The sequence below is a fragment of the Octopus bimaculoides genome, chromosome Z (genome assembly GCF_046866305.1).
Source record: "Octopus bimaculoides isolate indiv1 chromosome Z, ASM4686630v1, whole genome shotgun sequence".
In the NCBI taxonomy this organism is placed as follows: domain Eukaryota; kingdom Metazoa; phylum Mollusca; class Cephalopoda; order Octopoda; family Octopodidae; genus Octopus; species Octopus bimaculoides.
The window spans coordinates 34,285,904-34,302,502 of NC_142944.1; the positions used below are offsets into that span (position 1 = coordinate 34,285,904).

The window sequence follows — 16,599 nt, forward strand, 5'->3', positions numbered from 1 at the left end:
ACAGTTGTATAAAGTAGAGCTAATTACTAAATGTGGATGGAACCTGTAGAAGAGGAAGGCCTAGGAAGACATGGTATGAAGTGGTGGAAAATGATTTTCAGATGCTGAGCTTTACAAAGATGACAAAAGATTGAGATGACTGGTAATTTCCTGTGCTTGAGAAGATCTGTCCATTGACATAATTGAGGCTCTAACCTCTATATAACCTCTGTCCCTGACAAATCTCTTCCTAACACCCCTCCCTTCAACTCACCTTCCTAACACCCCATCCTTTCACCCATTTTCACCACTCATTGCATCCCCTCCTCACTACCTTCCACTCTCTTTTTGTATTCTTGTGAACTTACTTGCTCACTTACACCATCCAATCCTTCACTTATATTCTCCTCCCTGTATGAGGTGGTATCCAAGACTAGTAATGTCTAATAAAAAATAACTTATTTGCCAAAGTTTTAACATCACCTCCTTCGAAATAGTCACCTTGTGCAGCAATATACTGGTTCCAGCGTTCCTGCCACTTTTTTAGGAAGCTTAGTCTGGAAGTTGTTTTCTGTAAGCAGGTTGAAGACCTTCTGCAATTCACATTTGATCTTGACAACAGTGTTAAACCAGCAACCTTTGAGCTGTCATTTTCATCTTGGAGAAAAGATGGAACTCCACAGGTGCTAAATCTGGTGAACAGGGCAGATGCGGAAGTGATACCATATTGTTTTTGGCAAGAAACTCACAAGTGAGGAGAGATTGGTGACAGCATGCATTCCCAAGTTTAACGCAGAATTTCGTGTTGGCTCTTTGTTCCAACTTCCTGTCCATGACAGAAATTGCAGACTACAGCATAGACATGATCACAAAAACACAAATTTCACAATTTACAATGTAAACACAGCAATGTCACTTGGCACACTGTCTCATAAAGGTCACTGCTAGCTGTCACTGCACATGCAACCATGTTGGTGCACTACAGAACTAGTCCAGGAACTTTTTGCTACCACTTCATATATATATATATATATATATATATATATAAATAATATATAAATATATGCATATATCCATACATATATGTACATACCTACATCTATATGTATACATATATGCATACATGGCTACAGGACATCACAAAAAACGCTAAACACAATGAGAAACAAAAACATAAAAACGAAAACAGAAAATGAACTTTTTTCGAACAACGCCAAAAACCAACAGAGAAACGAGACATGCAACATAAAGAGTATACCCCTTTGTCAGTTGTCCCTGTTTCATCTACTCCACGTTTCGAAGGCAAGGATAAATACATATATATATATATATATATATATATAAGGTTGAGGAGGGTATTGGATTTAACCAAACCCAAAAGGATACAGGCAATACCGAGTAAGTGCTGTATACGGACTAGTTTGTCCTAGTCGTTGTATGAACAGGATTGGGGATTATAAGTCATGTATTAGCATGTGTATATGTAAATATATAAAACGATAAAGAGAGCAATGGTAAGGTTGGAAAAATATATTTTATGTATATATATATATATATATATATATATATATATATATATATATGTGTGTGTGTGTGTGTGTGTGTGTGTGTGTGTGTATACACACACACACACACACACACACACATACATGTGAGGGGCACATGGCTTAGTGGTTAGGGTGTTGCACTCACAATGACTAGATCATGGTTTCAATTCCTAGAATGGGTGGTGCATTGTTTTCTTGTGCAAAAACATTTCATTCCATGTTGCTCTGCAATCACTTTGACACCTGATGAGTGGTATACTGTGCACCTGTTCAGACAACATCAATTTGATGGAGAGAGTGAGCTAATATGTGGCATGAATATTTGATCACTATAAACAAATCATTTGTGCAGGATGTTCAGTAAAAGCTGAATGCTCACATATCATCTTCGACAGGAGAGTCCATCATATATTATGTGTGCGTGTGTGTGTGCATATATATATGTGTGGCGTTATTATTTTCTGTAATAATGCCCTTTATATAAATATATATATATGTATATATATATATATATATATATATATATATATATATATAAGCGTAGGAGTGGCTGTGTGGTGAGTAGCTTGCTTCCCAACCACATGGTTCCAGGTTCAGTCCCACTGCGTGGCACCTTGGGCAAGTGTCTTCTACTATAGCCTCGGGCCGACTAAAGCCTTGGGAGTGGATTTGGTAGACAGAAACTGAAAGAAGCCTGTCATATATATATATATATATATATATATATATATATATATATATATATATATATATATATATATATATATATATATATATGTATATAAGTATGTGTGTGTGTGTGTATATGTTTGTCCCCCCAACATCACTTGATAACTGATGCTGGTGTGTTTATGTCCCCGTAACTTAGCGGTTTGGCAAAAGAAACCGATAGGATAAGTACTAGGCTTACAAAGAATAAGTTCTGGGGTCGATTTTCTCGACTAAAGGCAGTGCTCTAGCATGGCCACAATCAAATGACTGAAACAAGTAAAAGAGTATATATATATATATATATATATATATATATATATATATATATATATATATATATATATATATATATACACACACACACATATATACAGCAAGGAATTTGGTTTGAAGCTCTGACAATTCTGCTAATCCACATTAGGAAGTTAGGAAATTAACATAAAAAATATAGGCTTTACTTTAGTCCTAAGGCTTTTTAGTGATAAACAAGTGAAATTGTTTCTTGTATGGTAGGCACTTTTCCTACAAGTCCTTAAAAGCCAAGAGAGTATCAGGATGTGTGTGTGTGTGTGTGTGTGTGTGTGTGTGTGTGTGTGTGTGTGTGTGACTTAGTGATCAGGATGTTGTACTCACAATCACAAGATCGTAGCCTTGGTTCCAAGAATAATGGTGCACTGTGTTGTTAAGAAAAACACTTCATTTCATGTTGCTCCAGTCCACTCAGCTGCAAATGGACAACTCTACAACAGACTGGTATTCCATTCGGAGGAAATGTTGGCCTGCCCACCTAGCCACCAGGGTAGCATCGTCCAAAAGCTACAACAATCCAAGGTAGCGCACTATGATCAGTGGTATATAACAACAATTGACAGCATGGTCAATACACTGATATATACATGTGTGTGTGTGTGTGTCTGTGTGTGTGTATGTGTGTGTGTATGTGTGTGTGCATGTGCACGTGTGTGTGTGTATATGTGAGGGGATGTGAGTGTGTGTACATGTGTATTTGTTCAGCTTTTAACAAATATGTATATATTCTTAAATACACATCACGTATATTCAAGTTAGCATTTGTGTATAAATATATATGTATACCTTTGTAAATATATGTGTATTTGTGTAGATGTGTGTGTGTGTGTGTGTGTGTATCTGTGTGGTTGTGCTTGAGTATGAACATGCATGAGTGGATTTGTATGTAAACATTTGTTAATTTGTGTGCATAAATGCTAATGTGTATGTGCTCATATATGTATGTACAGATAATTATGTGTGAATCTACATAGAGTGTATATGTCTCAATTTGAAAGTATACATAAAATAAACATACATCCAAATAAAATGGAATTAAAATGTTAATTTGAAAATATACAGAAACATATATGTATGTACACATATATGCATACATACATGCTCACACACGTGTGCATACATACACACATTCATGACAATGAAGCAAAAATGCTATGTAAAAAGATATCTTAAAACTGAATGTTATCTGCTTGATAAATTACGTTGATAAAGAAAAGGGTCATAAGAAGAAGAAGAAGAAGAAGAAGAAGAAGAAGAAGAAGAAGAAGAAGAAGAAGAAGAAGAAGAAGAAGAAGAAGAAGAAAAATAACGATGATGATGATGATGAAAAAGACCTGTTGATAAAACGATAATTAGAAACTGTAGACACAGATTGACAGGACTGAATGTAACATGGTTGGATTACAGAAAAGTATATGACATGGCACCACACAGTTGGATAAGTAAAACAATGAGCATGTTTGGAGTGGCAGAAAATATGTAGAAAATGGTTAATGAAAGTATGAAACATTGGAATACTAAATTGATTGGAAGAAAACAAAAACTTAAAGACTTGAGAAAGTGAACATCAGATGTGGCATATTTCAAGGTGATAGCTTATCTCCATTACTATTTGTATTGGGCATGATACCACTCAATTTAATATTACAAGAAATTAAAATAGCTTATGATTTGTGAAAAGGATAAGGTCAGATAAATCATCTCCCTTTTAAGGATGATATAAAGCTTTATGCAAAAAATGAGAAGCGGCTTGAAAGTCTTGTACATACTGTTTGCATTTTCTCAAATGTGTATGGATGAGGACAGTTTTGTGAAGAAGTGTCGCACTCTCTAACAGTGGAGGGAACCTGTGGAAGAGGTAAACCTAGGAAGATATGGGATGAGGTGGTGAAGCAAGATCTTCAAATATTGGACCTCACAGAGGCAATGACAGGTGACCAAGACCTTTGGAGATATGCCGTGCTTGAGAAGACCCATCAAGCTATGTGAGATCGTAGTCATGGCCGATGCTAGTGTCACGTAACTGGCCCATTAAAAGTACCCTTCAATCATTGGCTGATATGCTGTACATGTGAAGACCTGTTGAACTGAGTGAAATCATAATCATAGCCAATGCCAGTGTCGTCTGACTGGCACCTGTGCCAGTGACACATAAAAAGCACCATTCAAGCATTGGGCTTCATGGAAGTAGTAACAGGTGACCAAGACCTTTGGTGATATACCGTGCTTATGTAGACCTGTCAAGCCAAGTGAGACCGTAGTTGTGGCCGATGCCAGTGTGAGGTCAATGGCACATAAAAAACACCCACTATACTCTCAGAATGGTTGGTATTAGGAAGGGTATCCAGCCATAGAAACCTTGCCAAATTAGATCAGAACCCAGTGCCCCCTGCCATTTACCAGTTTTCAATCAAACTGTCCAACCTGTACCAGCATGGACGTTAAATGATGATGATGATGTAAGTATGGAACTTGGGATTGAAAAGTGCACTATGCTGATAATGGAACAAAGAAGAATGGACAAACAATGAAAGCAGCTGAAAAAGGACAGTGGTATAAGTATTTGGAAATACTGGAAGCAGATGGAATAAAACATGAAGAAATGAAGCAAATTACCAGCAGGAAGTATACAAAGAGAGTGGGAAAGATATTACAGCTAAAGTTGAATTCAAAAAATACTATCGAAGCAATAAATGTGATGGACAGTATCAGTAATCAGATATGGAGTAGGAATTGTTGATTGGACAAAAAGCAATATACAGAAATTTGACAGAGAAAGTAGAAAGCTGTTGACAATGTATGGAGTCCATCATATGAAAGCTGATATTAACTGGTAGTACTAGAAGAGAGACCAGGATGGAAGAGGCTGAATTGCTGTGGAAGACTGTGTTGTACAGATGGAAAGAAAAAGCCTATTAGAATATTTACAGAACAACACAGAGAAATTACTAAAGTCAGTGAATAAAGAACAGGTGATCAAGTGTGGAAGAGGAGAAAAGGATAAGAATGAAATTCAAAGAGAGCACGTTAAACAGATTGAAGAGAAACCTTTGCATGGGCAATTTTGGAAAGCCACTGGGGATATATGTAGAACAAAATTCTGGTCTTGGTTGAAAAAAAGGACAACTGAAAAAAGAAACAGGGTGCATTATTGTAACAGCACAAGATCAAGAGCTAAAAACAAATAACTTGAGAAAATATGTGTAAGGGGAACAAAATGTAGTGTGTGGAATTTGAGCTGAAACAACGGCACACATTTTTGCAGAATGTCCCAAATTAACTCAGGGAGAATATAGCACTGGGGTCAATTCATTTGACTAAAATTTTTCAAGGCAGTGCTACAGCATGACTGAAATAAGTAAAAGATAAAAAATTTTTTAAAAGTCAGTGATGGTGGTAGAGGAGGGGGAAGACATTCTTGGGTAAGTATGTGTAAAACTCTACTGTCTTTTTATTTCTCTGCTGTCATCTTTACCTTGAAGAAAGACCCAGTCCATGTTGGATACTTATACCTTGTAGCACCTTCACAATTCTTTTTATGTTGCTTTTTTTTTCTCAAAAATTATTTTTTTTAAAACTTCACAAAATAGAAATAAAATAACATAACAAGACATTTACAAACATCCAAAATATGTTTGTTTTGAATGTTGAATCTTGATGGAATAATCCTAGACAATAGATCTGCCATGTCTCCACAATTCCTTCTGTTATTGATAAGAAGATTATAGATGCTACTAGCATAGCAAAAGCAGTGATTAATCCTCCCAGAATCCCATTCAGTTGTCTTTTTTCACTTCACCTCACACCAAATAGTTTTGACTTGATCCTTTCTTTCTTCAGACACAATCTTCTGCTGTATCTTTTTTATTTTCATTTCTCCCTCTCATCTCATCTTATTAAAAAAAAAAAAAGAAAATGTAACCTGATTGTTTGAGGGGACTAGTCATAACTAGTCCCATCAACCCTTTATCCAAGATATGACAACAGGAAAGAGAGAGAGAGGCAGGGGCTGTACCAGAAAATAGTTGGTATTCATTACTGCTGAGTAGACAGACAGAAGCAACATGAAATGAAATGCCTCGCTCAAGAACGCATCAAAATGCCTGGTCCAGGAATTGAACCTGTGAATCTATGAACCTTGAGAACATGAGCCAAGCACCTTAACCACTAGGCTACACACCTTCACTTCAAACAACTAGTTACATTGTAATCCCGCAAGTCTAAAGAACGTTAACTAGCAGTGAGCAATAAGGAGTCTTTCAGCACCTCCTCTCTGCAGTCTCACTAATACAATATTTTCTATCGGGGTATGTATGTTGATCATAAATTTCCAATACTGGTTTACATAAGACATGGGGAGCAGAGCTTTTCAGGTACTTTCAACATACTAACCTCCTTTTTTTTTTTGTTATAAAACAAATATGGGTTGTTTTTTTTTTTCTTTTTTCATTTTATTGTATTACTTAAGAGATTTCTTGTTTAGACAAGTTTTAATGTTCTTAAATCTGAATGTTCTTATAGACTCAAGAAGAATTAAAATGAACAAAAAGGTAATTGAACATAATAAAATTTGGATGTTAGTGTCAGGGTTTATTAGCTTGACTTGAAAAACATTCAGAATCAACCTACTTTGACAGTCATACCAAACAACTTTATAGTTTTTGTTGAGATATACTGCACCATTTCATCTATAAATTTATGAGAAAAATTTTTTTTAAAAAGAAAATAAAAACCTTGACATTTGTACAATTACAGATTTCACTATTTAATCTATAAGTTTATGAAAAGATATTTCTTTAAAAAAGAAAATTAAAACATTTAATGTTTTTTGTAGTGGTTGGCAGGGAAGGAGATATATCCATAATCATGCTCTGTTAAAAAGTGCAGGTACAAGAAATAGGTAAAATAAATTCCAGTTACTTGACTGAGAATTGGACCTACCCAACTCGACTCAGAGTAGGCTTTCTAGTCACTGCTAACCACTAAGCTATGCACCTCCACGTCAATTCAAAAAGGATATATTTATCTTTTAGTCAGGAGAAAGGATAGTGCTCAGTACCCTTTACAGGACCTCCAAGAATGATGTAAGGAAAGAGAGAGGAAGATAACTTTAGACTAGAGACTGGCTCTGAATGTTTGCAACAGTGTGGAACCCCACTAAAGGTACCCAGGTACCAGGTGATTATGTTAAGCCAGGCAATGGATTAAATCTGCCACTCTAGTAGGCCATGACAGAATTTGAACTCAGAATGTAGAGTCAAACAAATAACCACAAGGCATGCAGTCCAATGTTCTTACAGTTCTGTTAATCCACTGCCCTGGATTATCTTTTTATCTTTCTCCTTGTTTCAGTCATTAGACTGAGGCCATGCTGGAGCACTACCTTGAATAACTTTCAGTCGAATGAATCAACCCCAGTACTTATCATTTTTTGTTTTTTAAGCCCAGTACTTATTCTATCGATCTCATTTGCTGAACTGCTAAGTTACAGAGACAAACACAAACATTGGTTATCAAGCGGTGGTGGGGGACAAACATGGACACACACACACACATTCTTTCAGTTTCTTTTTTTTTTTTATTGCCCACAAGGGGCTAAACGTAGAGGGGACAAACAAGGACAGACAAAGAGATTAAGTCAATTACATCGACCCCAGTGCATAACTGGTACTTAATTTATCGACCCCGAAAGGATGAAAGGCAAAGTTGACCTCGGCGGAATTTGAACTCAGAACGTAACGGTAGACGAAATACCACTAAGCATTTCGCCCGGCGTACTAACGTTTCTGCCAGCTCACCACCTTCAAATTCTTTCAGTTTCTATCTACCAAGTCCACTCATAAGACCTTTGTCGGCTGCAGGCTATAATAGAAGACACTAAGCAGTGGGACAGAACCCAGAACTATGTGGTTAGGAATCAAGCTTCTTACCACACAGCCACACCTGTACTAGTACATATCAATTCCTGAAAAGTTGAAAGGCAAGGCTGACCTCAGTGGGATTTGAACTCAGAGCACAGAGACAAGTCAGAACAAAAGCTATGAGACATTCTAACCAATATTCTAATAACTTTATTATACCACTGCTCTCCACCCTTTCTCTACAGTCACTTATCAACCTCTCCTTCCTGAGTCACAACTATGTCTTTCATCTCCCTTTTCCATGCTGATATTTGCCATCATAACACCTCGACCCTTGTTCTGCATTCACTACATCCACCTCTACCCTTATCTCTAACCATCTGCCACTCTCCTCTCACACTCCTATGAACTTATCTACCCAACTTTCTTGATCATCTGTTCATATTCTCTCTTATACTCATCTTGTATCATGAGAGTACATGTTAACACCTCATCACCACCATTATCGTCTTCTTTCCAGTTACTCCTATCCACCTTTATATAATGCAAGATAACCATGTATCTCCTCCATGTGTCTGTATCCTATATCATACTTTAGCCTTTCAAAATCTGCCATAAAGCCACTTTCCCTTTCTAATATACCCCATTTAGTCAAGATTTTTTTTCTTTATCTTGCTAGTTACTTGGCACTCTAACAAGTGCTAGTGCCATCGGAAAAGAGAAAACACCCAGCACAGTGGCTGGCATCAGGAAGGGCATCCAGTTACAGAAGCCATGCCAAAGCAGACATCAGAGCTCAACACAATCCTCCAGCTCATTGGATCCTATCAAACGGCCCAACTTGTGCCAACATGGGAGATGGATGTTAATGATGATGATGAATATCATTTAATCATCATCATTTAACATCCATTTCCCATGGATGGACAGTTTGATCAGAACTGGCAAGCTGCACCCGGTTCCAGTCTGATTTGGCTTGGTTTCTATGGGTGGATGCCTTTCCTAACACCAACCACTTTACAGTGTGCTGAGTGCTTTTACGAGGTACTACACAAATGCTTTTTATATGACACTGGCACAAGACTCTTGTAAGCAAATCCTCTCCACCTGGGAAGCAATGATAATCAATTTTTTTTTTCTGTTAGAATTCCTACATTTAATCATTAAAACTAAATAAAACAAGAGCACTCAGAGAGCGCACACCTCTGCCAAGGCAACACTCAACTGCTCTCACAAACAAGATAACTAAAAATGAACCCGACCACTCTCAAAGTTTAAGTAGAAAAACAGAAAAAATAATCCAGAATCTTTGTCCGGTACCAGATCGTTCCCAAAATCTAATCACTTCATGCAAGTCACGAGGTCAAACATCCCTAAAGTTTCATCTAAAACCATCTAGCGGTTCTTGAGATATCTTGTCCACACACAAACAAACACAACTGAAAACAATACATCCACTTTCGCTAAGGCAGAGGTAACAAACAAGCGATAATATATTTTTACATGAGGGTATACATAACCTATCGAAACAGTCGAGTGAAAAATTCTACAATTTACCGACCAAGGTCTTCTTGGTTCCCAGTACATTGATTTATCTCACTTTAAACAGGGACTCAGAGATATTACAGTTCCTCACTGTGCCCCAGTAAACTACCTTAGTTATAATTAAACCACCATTATATTCAATTACATACAGTCCTCCTTGTTATATTTTAAGCACTATAGAATTTCATTTCTATATACAGGATATCATTGTTAAAATGACAAACATATCACTAACTTAAAGTGCCAACTCAAACTCTACATTGGAGAGTATTGCTAACTAAATGTACATAGTTTAGCTCCATTTTTGAGTAGAGTATCATTAACTTTCTCTTCTATCTACAGCTATCATTAACTTTCTGTTCGATCTACAACTATTTTCCAACCTTCTTGTACTGCCACTTATTATAACCTCATTCCTGAGCCATATGTATTTGTTTCATCTCCCTCTTATACTGATATTTTACCATCAAAAACACTCCCAGCTTTGTTCCCCATTTACTACATTCATTGCCAGTACCGCCTGACTGGCCTTCATGCGGGTGACACGTAAAAGCACCCACTACACTCTCTGAGTGGTTGACGTTAGGAAGGGCATCCAGCTGTAGAAACTCTGCCAAATTAGATTGGAGCCTGGTGTAGCCATCCGGTTTCACCAGTCCTCAGTCAAATCGTCCAACCCATGCTAGCATGGAAAGCGGACGTTAAACGATGATGATGATGATGACTGCTATCCCTACCTCTAATTATCTCTCATTCTCCTCTCACACTCTTATGAAGTTAACTACCCCAGCTTTCTAATCCTCTGTTTGTATTCTCTCTCTCATATTCACCTTCTTGAATCTGAGGAGTACACTCTGACACCTTAATATACTGGACTAAGCAATCACTGTGTTTAGTTCAACTCCACATTTGAGAAGAGTATCACTACTCTACTCAAATGTAATAGTGATATGTTGCACTGGAATGTACACCACCAACAAATGCAAAGGAACAGCAACAGCTGCGCTCTGAGTGCAACTTACTCACCTTCACTCTGACTACTACCAGAATTGACAGACGGTGGAGAGAGTGCATGTTTAGACTATCACCCTGTACCTCATAGGCTTCCTCACTGTGTGTCATGGTGAGCAGAGTGGTCCTCAGCAGAGAAGACCCAGTCTTACACAACAACAACCCTATAATTCACCTTACCGATCAACCACCTCCTCTAACACAACTGGACTGATATAATCCCTTTTGACCAGAGGTATGACATTTTAATGTTCGTAGAGGAGAGAATAGTGTTAATTCATTTACTTTAATGTTATTTGTATTCAGTACTTGTTACATATCCTTATACCAATGCTTTACAAGATGTGATCTATCAATGTACTAGAAACTGCAGACATATTCTCCCAACCATGGCACTGAGGTACAAACCTCTTGTTTTCAAGTGATCTAAATTAAAATCTTCCTTCAAAATTTCATGGCAATCTATGTTCCAAACACCAGCTTAATAAGGAACAAATTATTTTACCCAATTCTTCATTATTTTCAAAAGTAAATGAAACAAAACAAATGTATTGAGACAGAAATATGGTAACAAAAGGGTTAAATTACACCTGACTTTCTTGAAGAAAGGAAACTACGATGGTAAGGAGGGTTTAAAAGGTAATTTTATTGACTTTATAGCTGTGAGATGGCAGAATCGTTAATATCTTGCGATAATTAGTTACGGTCAAGCCTCGGTTCTATTCATCTTTGCCTTTCATCCTTTTGGGGTTGATAAAATAAAGAACCAGTCAAGTATTGAAGTTGGCTTAAAATTTCTATAAACCAGGGGTTCTCAACCAAGATTCATACGACCCGTGAGGGTCCACAGAAGCAAAATAGTGAACTGGGGATCCACAGTAGTATTTTAAGGGTCCATGTAAAAGGTTTGACTTAGATCTATTTATTGCAAGAAACAGCTAAATTTCTTTCTTAAACACTTTGCATAGTTTAACCTAAAGAAGTTAATATGTCAAAAGCAAATTGGGAACTTGGAAAGCCTCTACAAAACTAGTTTATAAACATCGAATGGTCATATGGGTCCACCAAAATAAAATAGTAATCAAAGGGGTCCAGAGAGTATAAAATGGTTGAGAACCACTGCTATAAACCAATGATTTTTCAACCTTTTCTCGATGACTGGTGTACCATAAAATACTGACAAGTGTTACAGTACGCCATCAGCTTTTTAAAAGTTATATACTATACAAAAAGAAATTAATATTAATACTGTGATAAAACAGAAGTAGAAGCATGGGTAAATTTTTTGAGTAACAACCGCACGATTTTAACTAAGAAAAAAAAAATTTACCCGAGCAGGCATTGCAATTTGCTGCAAACGAATAAATGTGCATCGGTGTAGTGAATTAAAAACACTCAACCTTTCTACACTTTCAACTATTTTCCAATTCGCTTCAAAAACTCAAGGTACACCTGAGGGTCATGCCGCAAATATAAGCGAAGCTAATTAAAACTAAGCTGAAAACGTCTGCTATAAAACATCCTAGATGTGAATGGAATAATAATATTAAAGAACTTGGAGCATACTACTGATGTAGCGCAGGATGCTATGGAAAAAGAAAATTGGTGAACTCGTACACATAATGACAAATAGCACAATTTTTTTTTTTTTTTTTCGAAATTTCAAGTTTCATTTTGTAGATATATATGTGATGTACGAGTCTACCAATTTTTTATTTTATTTTATTTTTTTAATATTAAATTCAGATATAATCGTAATCTACACACTCTGAAAGATATCTGTATCTTCATTAAAAAAAAGATTACCCATTTTTCTTAAAGTTATGAGGAAATAAAGCTAACTCGCGCAAATTTTCCGAAACTCCTCACCCCACTCTCGTAAAAATTATTTTCATCACAAATTCAAAGTATAATCGGAATCTACGCCACCTGAAGCATATTTGCTGAAATTTTCATTAAAACATATCCGTTTTTCTGGGATTTATGAAACAACAAACTTGTGTTAGTATGCCAAAACAGCCAAGTCGAAGTCGAACTAAAGACAGCCCATTGAATTAGACACTCGTAAACAGTGATACAACATTATAGTCAGACTGAGTGTGTACACAAGTAGATCGAGTTTCTATCTAGCAATATTTATCTAAGATCAGTTAAGTAATCTATAAACGTCTGTGACATTCACACTTCTGACAGCATTTTGACACATTATTACACAGCTTTACGATTTCTTTAGCCTGTACCAGAATAAAAAATCATAGAAAATATAGTGGAGGTATAAAAGTAACAAATATCACTAGACATGTATAGCTCGCCAAGAAAAATGCTGCTAAGCATTTTTTTCAAGTTCTTTACGTCCTGAGTTTCAAAGCCCGGCTAAGTCAGCTTTACCGCCGCCGAAGTCGATAAAATAAAGTACCTGTCAAAAAGTATCAGGGTCGATACACAGGATGATTCAAAAGTCAGCATACAAAAAAAATTTTTATTTTTTTTTATAAGAAACAGTTGAATAAAAAATAAAAAAACTGTTTCTTATAAAAAAAAATTAATTGTTCTTATGTACGGCGACTTTTTTGAATCACCTTGTACTTTATTTTTGAGACAGTAAGGGGGTGTGATTAATGGAAGACTTGGTTCTTATTTCTAGCAGAAAAATAACCATGTAGAGGACCCCTTGCCGTTAGCTATAATGTTATTAGTGTTAATATGATGAAACACTAGCCAAGTACTGGGATCCATTCATATATTTACAGTGCATAAGTGTCATGAATGGAGTCGATTTATATTCTAATTAATATATCCTAGATGTGAATGGGGTTGCCAGAGACGTAATTTAAGAGCGACTACACGTGTATAAATACACGAGTGCGTATGAGTGTCTGCTTGGATGTGTGCATATATTAACCAGCTCATGTATGTATGTATGTGTGTGTGTGTGTGAACGTGTAGAGTTATATACGTGTAATTTACAAAAGTTAAACGAGAGGAATGAACAGATACCAACCGGCGCAACCACCAGATGCAAACTGGATCACTGGTAGTAGATATACATTTGGTACATGAGTTGTCGACATTTTCCTTCGGTTTCTGTTACAGGTCCCAATGTGAAATAAAGCCCGGACTTAGAGAAGACGAACGCGTACGAGAGCAATTAAGTCGACATCTATGATGGAACAACTCCTCCACATGTGACGCAGTGACGTTAGATAACGGTTTGCAAATGTACTGATGGTAAATACTTTAAAAGGGGTGGGGAAATTCGTTGACTTGTTAGTCGAACAGATAGCGCAGTAACTATTCTCAATAAGGGTAACAGAGAGAAAGAGAGGGAATGTAAGAGTACATGTATGTGTGTATCAACTATTGATATTGCAGCAAACCACCGATCGTACTATCAAACTATTACACAATGGTTCTAAAAGTTCCTGTAGCCCGAATTGTTAAAGACTACCCGGTGTGACATATCCATTTAGGATACTTATTCTCCCATACACACTATCTATCTATCTATCTATCTACCTGTCTATCTGTGTGTGTATTTACGTATATATAAATGTAGTACCTCGTTTGGCCCCGCCTGGTCGAGATCTGAAACCGAATTTAGAAATTCTCCATAACCATACGGCCTATTTTCCTGTCAAAAGGAACGATGATTTATGTTTTTCACTTTTCTGTGCCATCGAAAGTTTAGATAAACAAAGTTTGACCTACATTAATTTAACCATTGTTATAACGATATATCCATTTTCCTAGCTAGTCTTCACAATTATAACTACCAGCATTTTGTAAGAAAAAGGCAGTGAGTGAGAGTGACTGACAGAGCAGGCTGACTGGCTTGAAATATCATCTCAACAGAACGTCATAGAAGGACAGCTATGGAATCCACCAGTGATACAGCTGTCTTGTCCACCCTTTTACTTCTCACTCACTTTCGTTTCAACAATATCCCTTGCGCCATTTAGTTATTGCTGCTAGAACAACAGGGAATATGGGAATATGTAAGCCCAACACTACCCTTTTACAAGAAAATATAACTCTAATTACCTCATATGCTTTCCGACTGATTTTATACATGCCTGCCCGTCGTGGTTTGGCTTTAATTATATCATCATCATCATCATGCTAGCATGGGTTGGACGATTTGACTGAGGATTGGTGAACCAGATGGCTACACAAGGCTCCAATCTGATTTGGCAGAGTTTCTACAGCTGGATGTCCTTCCTAACGCCAACCACTCAGAGAGTGTAGTGGGTGCTTTTACGTGCCTGGTCAGTCAGGCGGTACTGGTTTTATGTGTTACTAGCAGTATAACCCGACCTTGTCCAGGTGTGACTCATTATGCCATCTAGCTGAAAATCAACTAAAAAAGAAAGCCTTACAACGAAAAATCCCTTATGATGTAAATATGTTCATAATTCAAAAGACGATGAAATTAATAGGGAAAGTCTGAAGGCTGTTTTGCGTAAAATTATTAAGCATACGTAAATTTCATCCGTGTAATTGGCTATAGAAATGCTTGTGCAAAACAACTTTTTGCGCTGCCCTGATTATACATAGCAGGGTAATCCCTTTTCACAGGAGCTAGGATAGCAATTTCTGATGAAGCAATTGCTGAAGATCTGTTGCTAAACAGTTTTGCCAGAATTCTATCAGATTGGGCAGAAGGTGTTGATGCACCATTTTGCATTATGTTCAAAGTAGCTACTGGAATGTAGTGAATTGCTGCAGTCTGTGGCTGTCATTTTAAACCGGTTGCTGTCTTTCCCCAGCAAACTCTCTTCTTTGGAGGCATAATCTATGTATATATTAAACAGAACAACAAAAGTTATAATAGATGGCAGGGTCGGTACTTTTCACATATATGTAAATTTTCAGATTAACACCCGCATGATTACCCAACCCTAATCCTAAACTTAATCCTAACACTAACCCTAAACCCTAACTCTAAAAAACGTAACCGTAACATTAATCCTAAACCCTAACCCTGACCCTAAAACCCTAACCCTAACACCCTAGTGAAAATCGTGGTAAATTTACAAAACATTGACGAACATGAGTTATATTTTACTGAATGATTGTGTACTTGCACGTGTATGCTTTTGAGAGAGCGAGAGAGGAAGAGGTAGAGAGGGGGAGAGAAAGGAATAGGGGTAGTTAAAAGTTTTCTTATGACTGCTTCTCTTCACTGCCTATTACTTCATTAGAAATCTAAGGATGCACATAAGCACATATATGAAACAAATATGGACGACTTGCTGCGAAACACCACCGAGTGGGGAATACTTCTCAAAAATAACCTGCAGTTGTTTCCTTCAAAATTCCTACATGCTTGAAATGTACATACATCAAGGTACAATTGTATAAAATTTCATGAAAAAATATTCATTTTCCTGGAAGTTAAGAGGAATTTAAGTGGAATTTCCGAATATTGTACACCACCCCCTTCCAAAACACTTTCACCGAAAATTTTTGTATATTTGGAATATACATAATAAATAATATATGCATAGAAAATTTCATTAAAAAATATTCATTTTTATGAAAGTTATGACCTTCCAAAGTTGGGGGATACAACTCTGTAGTTATGCCATCAATGTTTTGTAAATATACCACGATGTGAATGATTGTGTTTACTTCCT

The 16,599-nt window shown here is 36.7% G+C and overlaps 2 protein-coding genes across 4 annotated transcripts in view; one reads left to right on the forward strand and one right to left on the reverse strand.

Annotated features, from left to right (window-relative positions):
* The window catches only part of LOC106868887 (mitochondrial 2-oxodicarboxylate carrier), a 48,060-nt gene extending 32,731 nt beyond the window's left edge, over positions 1 to 15,329 (reverse strand). Inside the window, exons 1-2 of one of the 3 annotated variants that reach the window (XM_089365172.1) lie at positions 13,965 to 14,792; positions 2,871 to 3,053 (exon numbers count right to left, since the gene is read on the reverse strand). Coding sequence is in view for 1 of the 3 variants with exons in the window: in XM_089365170.1 (XP_089221296.1) it covers positions 13,965 to 14,034 (70 nt within the window). In the remaining 2 variants the exon portion in view is untranslated. Of the gene's footprint in view, positions 1 to 2,870; positions 3,054 to 13,964 lie in introns of all 3 variants that reach the window. The other 2 variants (XM_089365171.1, XM_089365170.1) reach the window with 2 other exon arrangements.
* Positions 11,060 to 16,599, forward strand: part of LOC106868883 (small ribosomal subunit protein uS12m) — a 30,286-nt gene continuing 24,746 nt past the window's right edge. The window contains exon 1 of the mRNA XM_014914334.3: positions 11,060 to 11,198. The gene's annotated coding sequence lies outside the window, so the exon portion shown is untranslated. The remainder of the gene's footprint in view (positions 11,199 to 16,599) is intronic.